The following is a 16868-nucleotide window of genomic DNA, read 5'->3' as shown; positions in this document are numbered from 1 at the left end:
TCTAAAATGATTTATGGATTTGAAAGTGAAAGCAAAGAAGTTTCAAATACCAATATTTAAAAATCTGCTTTAGTAATACCGCACATAATGCTGCTTTATGAGATGTGCTCACAATTTTAAGCCATGTTCACATTTCTACATTGTAAAAAGTATCCTTATTATTCCATCTTTCATAGTTAGTCCCCTGCAAAATGTTCTAAGAGTAGTGATCTGTACCTACCTTTATATTAACTTTCTAAGTACTGTTGGCTGCTTTGCCAAGCTTTTAATAAGTTTAATACAGGTTGTTTAAATACTTATTAAGACCTATAATTCAGAAAGTGCTTTCTAGTCCTAATTTGTATTGCTGTCAAGATCCATCTATTTTCATTATGATTATGTTAAAATGCACATTTGTAAATACACTAGAAAAATATGTTTAAATCTAAAGGGAAGATAACATCAAATAAAAACAAATATTCCAGAGGTAATGCAAATAACTGCACATGTATCAACTCGAAAAGATATTTTATGTTTTCACTGGCTTGGAAATATTGGCTAAGGAAGCTATCATCATAGGATGTGAATACAGACACTATGCCATGAGTTTGGCAGATAAGTGGATCCCAACCAAACAGAAAAAACAATTTCCTCATGGGGTAAAATACCCCTAAAGCTGTGAGGCAATTTCAGCAACAACTCTAACAAGAATTCTAGGCAATCACAATTCTGTGATACTATTCTTCAAAGCAATATTTGCTGTTTTTGTCATATGCTGAGAAACCTTAGTGACTGATCTATTGCTACATATTTCTTTGGATCTTCATAAAATGTATTGCCAAATACCTATACATCTTGCAATGAATTGGCTCGGAATAAAATTGTCCAAACTCATTGGTCATTTCTCAGCAGGCACTGCTTCCTTTCATAAACTTTAGTAAAGAGATATGAACAAAAATCTCTAAATAACGGAGTCCTCATTCTAAATCACACATAGACCATGGTATGTGCAAAGTCTAATACAATTTGTGATAGCAGATTGGGATTTACTTTATAGTCAAAGCACATGGATTTTTAGAGTGTTAAATAGAGTTGTAAACATTCAATTTCATTAATTCACCATGCAACTGTAACAAGGCTATTGCATAAAGCATGCTATGCTGTCTGTGGATTGTGAATATGATTCAAACCAAGGTTTCATTCTTATGTGGAAGAAGTTAGCTTCATTCTTTTTCTGATTACAGCTAAAAATGCATGGCCACAAAACAGTGCCAGATTAATGCAAATTCATTCTCACTGGTGGAGAAGCATAGGTTGTTATTGATGGTGGGTCAATAACCACATCAAATCACACATTAGTATATATAAATTACACAGTACCAGCCACCACGAGACAAATAAGAGGGTAAGAGGGTCCCTTCCCCAGAGGAGACTAAAATCTAAATGAGAAAAACAGACATGCATGCATGAAACTATTACAGAGTATAAACAGATACCGGTAAATGTATATAGTAAAAAATAAATGTTGAGGGAAATGTACAGTAACAGAGTGATTTGAGATAGGACCAGTTAATGAGGGCTTATAAAAGAGATTTTTAAGTATTTGCTTTAGCAGAAAATAATATACCAAAATGACTTTCTCAGAGCCTTTATCACCTGAGTGATTAAATACCATGTGAATTTGAAATTCATGACTCTACTTAATATTCCAAAATGACTGCTTTGAGGATGTTTGGTAAAACTGTTAGTATGTATATGTATGTGTGTGTGTGTACACTTATTTATATATATTTTTAAATTTTACGAGGGGCTGAACAAAAAGAAACCAATTAAAACTGTGGTAGGGAGGAGCCATTATCCACGAGAGGACAACGGTGTGGATTCTAATGAACACCAGGTTTCAAAAACAGTTATGCAACAGAGTTTTAGGAACTGCTTTCATCCGTATTTAAAGGAAATTATAAATATCTGTCTGGGAGTGATTAAATACATTTATAAATACAAATAATAATGAAACATTAGGAAATCCTCTAGCCTTATAGAGGAACATTCTTCTCACTCTTCAAAATAACACCTAAACATTAATCTAGTTCCAATAGCAAAGGTAAGAGGATTAAAACTAAGCAAAAGAAAATATAGAACACAGAGGCTTAGAGCTGGAAGGCTCCAATCCCATTTACATATGAAGAAACTGAGGACCAAAGAGGTCCATTGACTGGACCAAGGTCACCACAGACGAGTGATCAAGAACTAGAATGATTTATCATATTGTCACAGGATCCTGGGGTGTCACTTCACCAGCTAGAAACCTCTGCGGCCAGTGGCACCTTCTGCCTGAGTAATGTACAACATGTTCTCCCTGCTTCCACCCAGGGCTATCCTTTAAAAATGTAGGTCATCTCATGCCATTCCATTCCTCAAAACTCTCTAACAGTGTCCCAGCTCACTCAAAGTAAAAGCCAAAGTCCTTTGAATGGTCAATAAGGCTCTACATTATCTGCTTCCAGCATGCTAGCCTCCTTGACATTCCTAGAACATGCCAAGCATGCTCCCATCTTTGGTATTTGCTGTTGCTGTTTTCCGTTTCTAACAACATTACTCCTCCAGTGAACATAGGTCACTGCCATACTTCCTTTAGACCTCTGTGCAAATGTCATTAAAGTCAGGGAGGCTTTCGCTAATCATCTAATATAAAATAGCAACATCTCCTCCTCAGATCATATTACAACCTGCTATTTGATGTACACCTTAAAAAAAAATGTCTGAATTCCTGTACTGGAATGTAAGCTCCATATATATAAGCCCCATATGGACAAGGGGAATTTAGTTTTGTTATTCTTTTGTAGGATTATCCATGTGATATGTAAAAACAAACCACATAATATTAAGTGCTATTTATTGAACTTCTCCAATTTAAGGTATTACCAAAGGAAATTAACCCTTAATGTTAAAAAATTGTTTTTGTAATTTATCACATGATGGCAAATTGGAATAAATATCATAGAGATGGTGTTAGAATTACTAGAAGTATCATCCACAATGGATAGGGCAAAGAAGTCCCAATTTACACACAGCTATGTGATCAGAAAAAAAAAATAGGCTTTTCAATACACTGATATATATTCTTAAGATATTATATTGCAAAAACTACATGCATACATTTAGAGAACATATAGAACTTCAGACGATCTTTTAAACCAATGAAAATATAGGCCCAAATGGTGTTACGATATCATAAAAAAACTCCCAAGTTATTCAACTAAGTTCTCTACAACAGCAAAAGATAACGTTTTGTCTCTTAAGCTGATAGATGAGTACAAAGGTGTTTTTATATTATCTTCTATACATTTGCTGAAAGTTTTCATAGTTTCTTTTTCATTTAAATCAGACAAATATTAATGAAAGAAAGTCAAACTATTTAGTATGTGATGACAGTGAAATAATACTAACAACAGTGAAAGAATACTATTTTAATAGACTTTCCTTATTGTGACGCTGTACAAACTAGTTGTTAAAGCCCTAGGCTCTAGAGATACAAAGCCTGGGTTTAAATCTTAACACTGACACTTGCTGGGCATGCAACTTTAATATGGAGCAAATTACTTAAACTCTCTGAGCCTCAAGTTCATCTACAAAATAGGAACAATACTAATAATGTTATCCTGATTGTGTATGTACATTTAAACGTCTTAAAACATTGTACAGGGGTAGTAAATGCCATATACATACTAATATATACATAGATATATATATCTGTATATACATACTAATATATATACAGATATATATATCTGTATATACATACTAATATATATAGATATATATATCTGTATATACATACTAATATATATAGATATATATATCTGTATATACATACTAATATATATATAGATATATATATCTGTATATACATACTAATATATATATAGATATATATATCTGTATATACATACTAATATATATATAGATATATATATCTGTATATACATACTACTATATATAGATATATATATCTGTATATACATACTAATATATATAGATATATATATGTATATACATACTAATATATATATAGATATATATATCTGTGTATATATATATAAAACACGTATCACACATAATTTTTCATTATTTTTTAATGTATTAAAAATGCCTATACGTCATCCAATAAGACATTTGGAGATGGAGTTTCAATTTCAAAAGAGAGGTCTGGCCAGGTGGGTGGCTCACACTTGTAATTCCAGCACTCTGGGAGGCCGAGGCAGGCGGATCACGAGGTCAGGAGTTTGAGACCAGCCTGGCCAACATGGCGAAACCCCGTCTCTACTAAAAATATAAAAATTAGCGGGAGGAGGAGCCAAGATGGCCAAATAGGAACAGCTCCGGTCTACAGCTCCCAGCGCGAGCGACGCAGAAGACGGGTGATTTCTGCATTTCCATCTGAGGTACCGTGTTCATCTCACTAGGGAGTGCCAGACAGTGGGCGCAGGTCAGTGGGTGAGCGCACCGTGCGCCAGCCAAAGCAGGGGCGAGGCATTGCCTCACTCGGGAAGCGCAAGGGGTCAGGGAGTTCCCCTTCCAGGGGTGACAGACAGCACCTGGAAAATCGGGCCACTCCCACCCGAATACTGTGCTTTTCCGACGGGCTTAGGAAACGGTGCCCCAGGAGAGTATAGCCCGCACCTGGCTCAGAGGGTCCTATGCCCACGGAGTCTCACTGATCGCTAGCACAGCAGTCTGAGATCAAACAGCAAGTCAGCAGCGAGGCTGGGGGAGGGGCGCCCGCCATTGCCCAGGCTCCCTTAGGTAAACAAAGCAGCCTGGAAGCTTGAACTGGGTGGAGCCCACCACAGCTCAAGGAGGCCTGCCTGCCTCTGTAGGCTCCACCTCTGCGGGCAGGGCACAGACAAACAAAAAGACAGCAGTAACCTCTGCAGACTTAAATGTCCCTGTCTGACAGCTGTGAGGAGAGCAGTGGTTCTCCGAGCACGCAGCTGGAGATCTGAGAACGGGCTGACTGCCTCCTCAAGTGGGTCCCTGACCCCTGACCCCCGAGCAGCCTAACTGGGAGGCACCCCCCAGCAGGGGCAGACTGACACCTCACACGGCCGGCCGGGTACTCCAACAGACCTGCAGCTGAGGGTTCTGTCTGTTAGAAGGAAAACTAACAGAAAGGTCATCCACACCAAAAACCCATCTGTACATCACCATCATCAAAGACCAAAAGTAGATAAAACCACAAAGATGGGGAAAAAACAGAGCAGAAAAACTGGAAACTCTAAAAACCAGAGTACCTCTCCTCCTCCAAAGGAACGCAGTTCCTCACCAGCAACGGAACAAAGCTGGACGGAGAATGACTTTGACGAGCTGAGAGAAGAAGGCTTCAGACGATCAAATTACTCCGAGCTATGGGAGGATATTCAAACCAAAGGCAAAGAAGTTGAAAACTTTGAAAAAAATTTAGAAGAATGTATAACTAGAATAACCAATACAGAGAAGTGCTTAAAGGAGCTGATGGAGCTGAAAACCAAGGCTCGAGAACTACGTGAAGAATGCAGAAGCCTCAGGAGCCGATGCGATCAAATGGAAGAAAGGGTATCAGCCCTGGAAGATGAAATGAATGAAATGAAGCGAGAAGGGAAGTTTAGAGAAAAAAGAATAAAAAGAAACGAGCAAAGCCTCCAAGAAATGTGGGACTATGTGAAAAGACCAAATCTACGTCTGATTGGTGTACCTGAAAGTGACGGGGAGAATGCAACCAAGTTGGAAAACACTCTGCAGGATATTATCCAGGAGAACTTCCCCAATCTAGCAAGGCAGGCCAACATTCAGATTCAGGAAATACAGAGAACGCCACAAAGATACTCCTCGAGAAGAGCAACTCCAAGACACATAATTGTCAGATTCACCAAAGTTGAAATGAAGGAAAAAATGTTAAGGGCAGCCAGAGAGAAAGGTCGGGTTACCATCAAAGGGAAGCCCATCAGACTAACAGCGGATCTCTCGGCAGAAACCCTACAAGCCAGAAGAGAGTGGGGGCCAATATTCAACATTCTTAAAGAAAAGAATTTTCAACCCAGAATTTCATATCCTGCCAAACTAAGCTTCATAAGTGAAGGAGAAATAAAATACTTTACAGACAAGCAAATGCTGAGAGATTTTGTCACCACCAGGCCTGCCCTAAAAGAGCTCCTGAAGGAAGCGCTAAACATGGAAAGGCACAACCGGTACCAGCCACTGCAAAATCATACCAAATTGTAAAGACCATCGAGACTAGGAAGAGACTGCATCAACTAACGAGCAAAATATCCAGCTAAGATCATAATGACAGGATCAAATGCACACATAACAATATTAACTTTAAATGTAAATGGACTAAATGCTCCAATTAAAAGACACAGACTGGCAAATTGGATAAAGACTCAAGACCCATCAGTGTGCTATATTCAGGAAACCCATCTCACGTGCAGAGACACACATAGGCTCAAAATAAAAGGATGGAGGAAGATCTACCAAGCAAATGGAAAACAAAAAAAGGCAGGGGTTGCAATCCTAGTCTCTGATAAAACAGACTTTAAACCAACAAAGATCAAAAGAGACAAAGAAGGCCATTACATAATGGTAAAGGGATTAATTCAACAAGAAGAGCTAACTATCCTAAATATATATGCACCCAATACAGGAGCACCCAGATTCATAAAGCAAGTCCTGAGTGACCTACAAAGAGACTTAGACTCCCGAACATTAATAATGGGAGACTTTAACACCCCACTGTCAACATTAGACAGATCAACGAGACAGAAAGTCAACAAGGATACCCAGGAATTGAACTCAGCTCTGCACCAAGCGGACCTAATAGACATCTACAGAACTCTCCACCCCAAATCAACAGAATATACATTTTTTTCACCACCACACCACACCTATTCCAAAATTGACCATATACTTGGAAGTAAAGCTCTCCTCAATAAATGTAAAAGAACAGAAATTATAACAAACTGTCTCTCAGATCACAGTGCAATCAAGCTAGAACTCAGGATTAAGAATCTCACTCAAAACCACTCAACTACGTGGAAACTGAACAACCTGCTCCTGAATGACTACTGGGTACATAATGAAATGAAGGCAGAAATAAAGATGTTCTTTGAAACCAACGAGAACCAAGACACAACATACCAGAATCTCTGGGATGCATTCAAAGCAGTGTGTAGAGGGAAATTTATAGCACTAAATGCCCACAAGAGAAAGCAGGAAAGATCCAAAATTGACACCCTAACATCACAATTAAAAGAACTAGAAAAGCAAGAGCAAACACATTCAAAAGCTAGCAGAAGGCAAGAAATAACTAAAATCAGAGCAGAACTGAAGGAAATAGAGACACAAAAAACTGTTCAAAAAATAAATGAATCCAGGAGCTGGTTTTTTGAAAGGATCAACAAAATTGATAGACCGCTAGCAAGATTAATAAAGAAAAAAAGAGAGAAGAATCAAATAGATGCAATAAAAAATGATAAAGGGGATATCACCACCGATCCCACAGAAATACAAACTACCATCAGAGAATATTACAAACACCTCTATGCAAATAAACTAGAAAATCTAGAAGAAATGGATAAATTCCTCAACACATACACCCTCCCAAGACTAAACCAGGAAGAAGTTGAATCTCTGAATAGACCAATAACAGGAGCTGAAATTGTGGCAATAATCAATAGCTTACCAACCAAAAAAAGTCCAGGACCAGATGGGTTCACAGCCGAATTCTACCAGAGGTACAAGGAGGAGCTGGTACCATTCCTTCTGAAACTATTCCAATCAATAGAAAAAGAGGGAATCCTCCCTAACTCATTTTATGAGGCCAGCATCATCCTGATACCAAAGCCTGGCAGAGACACAACAAAAAAAGAGAATTTTAGACCAATATCCTTGATGAACATTGATGCAAAAATCCTCAATAAAATACTGGCAAACAGAATCCAGCAGCACATCAAAAAGCTTATCCACCATGATCAAGTGGGCTTCATCCCTGGGATGCAAGGCTGGTTCAATATACGCAAATCAATAAATGTAATCCAGCATATAAACAGAACCAAAGACAAAAGCCACATGATTATCTCAATAGATGCAGAAAAGGCCTTTGACAAAATTCAACAACCCTTCATGCTAAAACCTCTCAATAAATTAGGAATTGATGGGACGTATCTCAAAATAATAAGAGCTATTTATGACAAGCCCACAGCCAATATCATACTGAATGGGCAAAAACTGGAAGCATTCCCTTTGAAAACTGGCACAAGACAGGGATGCCCTCTCTCACCACTTCTATTCAACATAGTGTTGGAAGTTCTGGCCAGGGCAATTAGGCAGGAGAAGGAAATCAAGGGTATTCAATTAGGAAAAGAGGAAGTCAAATTGTCCCTGTTTGCAGATGACATGATAGTATATTTAGAAAACCCCATTGTCTCAGCCCAAAATCTCCTTAAGCTGATAAGCAACTTCAGCAAAGTCTCAGGATACAAAATCAATGTGCAAAAATCACAAGCATTCTTATACATCAATAACAGACAAACAGAGAGCCAAATCATGAGTGAACTCCCATTCACACTTGCTTCAAAGAGAATAAAATACCTAGGAATCCAACTTACAAGGGATGTGAAAGACCTCTTCAAGGAGAACTACAAACCACTGCTCAAGGAAATAAAAGAGGATACAAACAAATGGAAGAACATTCCATGCTCATGGATAGGAAGAATCAATATCATGAAAATGGCCATCCTTCCCAAGGTAATTTACAGATTCAATGCCATCCCCATCAAGCTACCAATGACTTTCTTCACAGAATTGGAAAAAACTACTTTAAAGTTCATATGGAACCAAAAAAGAGCCCGCATCGCCAAGTCAATCCTAAGCCAAAAGAACAAAGGTGGAGGCATCACACTACCTGACTTCAAACTATACTAGAAGGCTACAGTAACCAAAACAGCATGGTACTGGTACCAAAACAGAGATATAGATCAATGGAACAGAACAGAGCCGTCAGAAATAATGCCACATATCTACAAGTATCTGATCTTTGACAAACCTGAGAAAAACAAGAAATGGGGAAAGGATTCCCTATTTAATAAATGGTGCTGGGAAAACTGGCTAGCCATATGTAGAAAGCTGAAACTGGATCCCTTCCTTACACCGTATACAAAAATCAATTCAAGATGGATTAAAGACTTAAATGTTAGACCTAAAACAATAAAAACCCTAGAAGAAAACCTAGGCATTACCATTCAGGACATAGGCATGGGCAAGGACTTCATGTCTAAAACACCAAAAGCAATGGCAACAAAAGCCAAAATTGACAAATGGGATCTAATTAAACTCAAGAACTTCTGCACAGCAAAAGAAACTACCATCAGAGTGAACAGGCAACCTACAAAACGGGAGAAAATTTTCGCAACCTACTCATCTGACAAAGGGCTAATATCCAGAATCTACAATGAACTCCAACAAATTTACAAGAAAAAAACAAACAACCCCATCAAAAAGTGGGCGAAGGACATGAACAGACACTTCTCAAAAGAAGACATTTATGCAGCCAAAAGACACATGAAAAAATGCTCACCATCACTGGCCATCAGAGAAATGCAAATCAAAACCACAATGAGATACCATCTCACACCAGTTAGAATGGCAATCATTAACAAGTCAGGAAACAACAGGTGCTGGAGAGGATGTGGAGAAATAGGAACACTTTTACACTGTTGGTGGGACTGTAAACTAGTTCAACCCTTGTGGAAGTCAGTGTGGCGATTCCTCAGGGATCTAGAACTAGAAATTCCATTCGACCCAGCCATCCCATTACTGGGTATATACCCAAAGGACTATAAATCATGCTGCTATAAAGACACATGCACACGTATGTTTATTGCGGCACTATTCACAATAGCAAAGACTTGGAACCAACCCAAATGTCCAACAATGATAGACTGGATTAAGAAAATGTGGCACATATACACCATGGAATACTATGCAGCCATAAAAAATGATGAGTTCATGTCCTTTGTAGGGACATGGATGAAATTGGAAATCATCATTCTCAGTAAACTATCGCAAGAACAAAAAACCAAACACCGCGTATTCTCACTCATAGGTGGGAATTGAACAATGAGAACACATGGACACAGGAAGGGGAACATCACACTTCGGGGACTGTTGTGGGGTGGGGGTAGGGGGGAGGGATAGCATTGGGAGATATACCTAATGCTAGATGACGAGTTGGTGGGTGCAGCGCACCAGCATGGCACATGTATACATATGTAACTTACCTGCACATTGCGCACATGTACCATAAAACCTAAAGTATAATAATAATAATAATAATAAAAGAAAAAAAAAGAAAACAAAACAAACAAACAAAAAAATTAGCTGGGCATGGTGGCAGGCACCTGTAATCCCAGCTACTCAGGAGGCTGAGGCAGGAGAATCGCTTGAACCTGGGAGGCAGAGGTTGCAGTGAGCCGAGACTGTGACATTGCACTCCAGCCTGGGCAACAAGAGCAAGACTCTGTCTCAAAAAAAAAAAAAAAGAGACAGACAGAGAGGTCTGAGCTGAAAATGTAAATCTACGCATCACAGGGATCATACATACACATACACACACACACATACACACACGCACAACACATACACACAACTCCCACTCTTAGAACAGTACTTGGGAGATAATAAATACTAAATAAATGTTAAAATGTTAACTATTATTATCTTTAATAAGCATTTCAGAAGTCAATAAAATTTAAGCTTATCAAAATTAAAGTTAACACTTAAATGCATATAGTAGGAACTCAATAAAGGTTTCATGAACAAATATAATTCTTGCTAGTTATCTTTTTTAAATTGCTGTTATAAAAAGTAAACAGAAATTGAAAAAAAATAAGAATTTATGTTTTTCAGCTTCTACTCCAAATATTACTAAATGTAGTAGGTAAAAGTAACAAAATGATCACTAATAATTATGACCATAATAAGATTATTATATTGGCCTTGAAAACACTTTCAAATATATTTATTCATAGTTAATTTAGAATCAACCTCAATATAAATACATACATTTCATAAGCCTGTGAGCCATAGGAAAAAACCTTGGGTAGATTATAATCATCAATTATGTTTTTCAGGTTCCTCAGGCTTAAATGTCCCTGCCCAAAACAGTCAATAGTATGTCCCCAGGATTTGTATCTTATCCTCAAAAGGTGTGGCTACCTATCAGGGCAGGACCTTGGAGAAAGGGGATATTAGCCAAGTCATTCCCAGTCTAAACAAAATTGAAAAAGTATGCATGCCAGGTGGGTGTTCAAAATGAACTTTAAAAATCTGCTACCTTTAACATGGACTAAATATACATGTATAAAACAATTCAGTGATTTTCTGCCTAAAAATGTTTTATTTCCACTGACATTATATCTAGACCTACTTACTATTTTTCCACTGCTATCTCTTACCTGCAGCGGAATCCACTAAAGCACATGATTCCATTCAGAAGAATAAGTGTTGGGAGGAGTAATTTTAAAAGCCTAAAAGAACCCCAAGGAACACAGATAGAGGACATTTCCCCTCACAGATGGGGGAGAGGTTGGTCTTCTGCCTTAAATTCAGGTGTACATATCTCAGTGTATCAGTTTGCAGAGACAAAAGCAGTTTGGCCTCCCAAACAAACAAAAAAAAAAAAAAGAGTTTTTTCCCCCTCCTTCTGGAGGCATGCTCCTAGTGTAGGAAAAACAAGTGGCTACGCATCCACTGGCCAGCTGGATCAGCTCAAGCAATTATGGGAGTGACCTATAATTATACTCATAAATATCAGATTTTAATGTCACAAAAGAATATTGTATCTGCTAGACTCTTTCTTTCAGCTCCACAATTCCAAGTATATATGCCCCTTGTTGCCTCTCCCCCAGTATGATTTTCCCTAGGACAGGTAACCTTTTTCAACAAAAAGTGGTTCCTAATATTTTAGGTTTATGAAGACCAGAATTTTCAAAATGTCTGATAATTTAAGTAACAGGTTTATAGTATGTTATTCATTTGTCCTTTTCAAGAGTGCCATTTACAATTTCTTTACTTTCAAGGGGAAGAAAAATATGCATCACGAAGCTTAAGCAAGAATTGGTGGTTTTTCTAATGGCCACTGACAGAGGCCATTTTCTGAAAGTTTTCCTGGAAGTACAGAGTACTGGCAATGTTCCATTTAAGAGATTTTTTTTTTTTTGCAGTTTTCATGATTCAATTAGACAAATAATGTTCTTCTCTTCTATTTGTATATTATATATGAATATACATATATAAAATATAACATATATTCATTAAAAAGTATATATTTTTTTCTTTCCTCTAATGTAAAAAAAATTAGCATCTTGAAAGATACCATCTTTAGTGTATAGGTAACTGAGGGCTTTCGTTAATGGTCAATTATTTAAAAGTCTCACATAATTTATATAATCCACACTAAAATGTATTGTTAGAACTAGGCTATAGCATATGTTCTGGGTATTTTATATATAGAAAAGAAAAAATTCTGGATAATTGAAACTATTAATCCTCAAGGATATAAAACAAAAAGGCTTTTTCAAATGTACTTAGGAAAAAAAACCACACAGGAAAGTTAAGATTTTGTAAAACTACTTTAATAAAACATTTGAATGAATTTGTGTTAAACTCAGTAAGTTTCATATTCCTATGACTTGTTTCCCTAACGTCCTAAAAATTACCTTGTTATACATAAAACAGAGCATTTAGTAAAATAAATAATACACCAGCACATCAAACTTACAGAAACTCTGGCATCCATTTACCATACAACTACAATAAATTGTAATTTCATCCAAATACCATATCATATATGAAATAATCATTAAACTTCACCACATTTTAAAAAATTCAAAGATAACCTGGAAAAAATGATTTATTTTTCATATCATAGTATCATAGTATAATCTTATTTTAAGAAAACATAAATTCATAGTAATAAGAGCAAATCACACATAAATGTTTGAACTGAGCATCAGAATTCACAAATTAATATCTTCAGCTCATTTGAATTAATCAAATACTAAATACTATATTAAGCAAGAGATAACAATATCATTATAATAAGCTAAATCCAAACATGGAAAATAAGTCTAACATAAAAACAAGCAAGACTTTTTTTTTTTTTTTTTTTTGTCTTTTCGCTGGCTCCCTGACTGCAACTAGTTTTTCTTTTGGAAAAAGAAGCTCCAACACAATTAAATAATAAATTTCTACATTTTCTGTAGTTTTTCTTCCCCCAAAATCATCATGTTTCCATTAGCTTGCTAGTAAATCCTACAGAGTTGTCAATTTATCCATCACCATCTCTCTCTGAGCTTCAAATATAGAAAATCCAAAAAGTTCAAAGCAGTTAGAAAAGCAGCGAGTTGACAAAGAACGCCACTTGAGATTTTTTTTTTTAGTCCTACTTCCTAAAAAGTCAACAGGTCAAAATTACTCACAGCTGGATGCAAGGGTCTTCGGAAAGTGAAAGGATGTTTTCCCTGCCTCAATCAGCAGACTTAAAATGCTCCCGATCCACAGTGGGATAGATGTGGCCCTCAACGGTCAGATAATCAATCGCTTCCTTGATGGCCTTGACGCTAAGGTCGCAGAGCTGAGCCTGGAGCTCATGGATGCTCTTCCCTTCCTGATGAGGACACTCATGAATCAAACGCAGCACTTCGTCCCGGATGAAACTGCGGTGACTCTCATCGTTATCCCCAGCATCATTCACTTCTGATGGAGACACAGGCACACTTTCTACAGTGGTATCACGACAGGCTTTATCCAGCATCATGTGTGCATTGACCGTTTCCAGAATATGCACGGTGAACTCGTTCATGTCCTCTAGGACATGAATTTTCAATACCTCAAGGCTCTTTGTTCCCGTGGGACATTTGAGGATACCAAACACTTTGACATATACTCCGACTGTCAGTGGAGTCACTTGCTTGACTTTCTCTCTACCAAACCACTGTCGGGCCTCGATTGGTTTCGCGGTCATATCATCAATTTTGTAACAAATGTGATTTGAAGCCTTGTCTGCCCCTCTGATTACCCCCACGATGGAGACCTGGGAAACTATAATTCCCCTAATCTTGAACACAGTGTCAAACACAGTAGAGCTGAGAAGCTGGTTCACATTACACGGTACAACGTCCTGAATTCGGACCTTAGGTCTTTGGGTCTTAATAGCAGGAGCTGCATCTCTCTCACACAGTGGGTCACTGCCTCCACTCGCTCCATCAGCAGCAGAAATGCTGCCATAGCTCCCAAACCCACTCTTACTCATCTTCAAGACAGCTCAGGCTGAGGAGAAGGTGGGCTTTGGCTCGTCTGGGGCTCCACGGACGGCTTTGAGTTCTCCACAGAAGGCTTCGAGCTCTCTACAGAAGGCTTCGAGCTGTCCGAAAGGCTACGATTGAATGCTGGGAGCCTGAGGACGTGACAAGCGTCACGCTACCTGTGGACCAATCAACTACCAGAATGCATCTGCTTCCAGCCAGTCAGGGTCGGCCACCTTCTCACCTGATCACATAATCCTTCCCTGTGTGACAATGGTTGCTACATCCTAAAAGCCCCACACGAGGGGAGCCCTGTTGCTTAGCTGGTCAAAGCGCCTATCTAGTAAAAGTCCCACGTGTAATTTCAAGCAAGCCTTTCCCAACATCTCTATAAAAATGCATTTTTACTCGCCCCCCCCTTTATTTCTTAATGCTACAACTTCTACAATTACTTTTAAAACACTCATTTATTCATTCATTCAAACAACAATGCAACAGAAATTTTAGGAGCACAAAGTGCTTGGCAAAACGGTGGAGTGCTGCACGTTACGTGCAGGGGGGGAAATGCACCACCGTAGTTACTGTTCTCAAGAACTCACGTCCCCTGTTCATTCAAACCATTAAAACTAGGAGCATCAGGCTGGGCGCAGTGGCTCAAGCCTGTAATCCCAGAACTTTGGGAGGCTGGGGCAGGTTGATTACTTGAGGTCAGGAGTTCGAGACTAGCCTGCCAAAGTGGTGAAACCCCGTCTCTACTAAAAATACTACAATTAGCCAGGCGTGGTGGTGCATGCTTGTAATCCCAGCTACTCGGAAGGCTGAGGCAGGAGAATCGCTTGAACCCAGGAGGCAGAGGTTGCAGTGAACCGAGACAGCACCACTGCACTCCAGCCTGGGTGACAAGAACAAAACTCCGTCTCAAAAAAAAAAAAAACAAAAAACAAAAAAAAAACCTAGGAGCATTTTGGAAGAAATGGCAAGACAATCGTCTTTCAACGATTATCATACTCTAAGATAAGTCACATCTTGACACTGGCTTTTTAAAAAATTTTTGTTGTTTTAAAATTGTAATTTTCTGGGTATTTTGCCAAGTGCACTATAAATAAGTAATTAATATATTTCAATTTATACATAAATCCAAACTGAATGACTGAGCTCTAAATTATTTTCAAGGCTCTGTGGACGGGACAGAAAAGTACAAGACAGACCTATTATATATTAGGAAAAACATGGATAAAATCACAGTAAGTTTTTTATATACTCTTATGGAGTAAATTCTGAACTTAAGATTCTAGTAGTTACATAAATAGATCCCGGATTTTTTTTTTTTTTTTTTTTTCTGGAGACAGGGTCTTGCTGTGTCTCCCAGGTTGGAGTGCAGTGGCGGGATATGGGCTCAATGCAACCTCCACCTCCCGGGCTCAGGTGATCCTCCCACCTCAGCCTCGTGAATATCTGGGACCACAGGCGCACACCACCACATCTGGCTGACTTTTTTGTATTTTTGGTAGAGATGGGTTTTCACCATGTTGGCCAGGCTGGTCTCGAACTCCTGGACTCAAGCGATCCACTTGCCTCAGCCCCCTGAAGCGCAGGGATTATAGGTGTGAGCCCCAATGCCCGGCCAAGAATGTTTTGATATTTTATTGAAATTTTATTTTTCTTTGTAAAACATTTTACAAAGAAGGAACCACAGTTACTGGAATCCACCATTGGCAAGTAACCTCCTAACAATCCTTTGTAGTTAGTTAATAGCCTAAATTAGTAGAGTTTTGAGGAGTTTATTAATGCTCTCGCTTCTTTTACTGGTTAAAATAATTCACTTTTTGCTATCTCAAAATTACAGAAATACGTGAAGAGTATATCTAAAACTTATAGAAGAACATGAAGTTATATATACCTTTCAAGTTTTAAAAGAATAAAATCTGCTGGGCGCGGTGGCTCACGCCTGTAATCCCAGCACTTTAGGAGACCGAGGCAGGTGGATCACGAGATCAAGAGTTCGAGACCAGCCTGGCCAATATGGTGAAACCCCTTCCCTACTAAAAATACAAACATCAGCCAGGCATGATGGTGCGCGCCTGTAGTCCCAGCTACTCAGGAGGCTGAGGTAGAAGAATTGCTTAAACCTGGGAGGCAGAGGTTGCAGTGAACCAAGATCGTGCCACTGCACTCCAGCCTGGGCGACAGAACGAGACTCTGTCTCACAAAAAAAAAAGAATAAAATCATGGAGCAAATATACTTAATTTGCTTTATAAATAAATATATAATAATTATCTGAGCCCACAAATAGATTTCCATGTAAATGTGGATATTTAACTTCTGGCTCTATGTTAACATTTGTATTCTTAAAATTGTACATTACTAGAGATCCAACTAAATATATTTTTTAAAGTTTACAACTTCACAATCAGATGCTGCTGTTTTATTAACATCAGATTTTTAGTCAGGAAATCTTGAGGTTTAAATAACAAAACGTATTATATTCCCAAACAATTATATACACTACAAATTGTATGAATCATACCGAAATGATAAGAACAACT

At 38.2% G+C, this 16868-nt stretch overlaps 2 protein-coding genes across 8 annotated transcripts in view; both read right to left on the bottom strand.

Moving 5' to 3' along the window:
• Window positions 1-16868, bottom strand: part of DIAPH2 (diaphanous related formin 2) — a 905937-nt gene that overhangs the window by 692259 nt on the left and 196810 nt on the right. The gene's annotated exons all lie outside the window — the stretch shown is intronic.
• RPA4 (replication protein A4) lies at window positions 11031-16865 on the bottom strand. Its single transcript, XM_054544836.1, has one exon. It carries the CDS (start codon window positions 14327-14329, stop codon window positions 13544-13546), a length of 786 nt encoding a protein of 261 aa, XP_054400811.1. The 5' UTR covers window positions 14330-16865; the 3' UTR covers window positions 11031-13543.

This window comes from Pongo abelii, chromosome X, assembly GCF_028885655.2.
Source record: "Pongo abelii isolate AG06213 chromosome X, NHGRI_mPonAbe1-v2.0_pri, whole genome shotgun sequence".
NCBI classification, from domain to species: Eukaryota; Metazoa; Chordata; class Mammalia; order Primates; family Hominidae; genus Pongo; species Pongo abelii.
The sequence above is the reverse complement of the archived record's forward strand: the minus strand, read 5'-3'. Positions and strand labels throughout refer to the sequence as shown.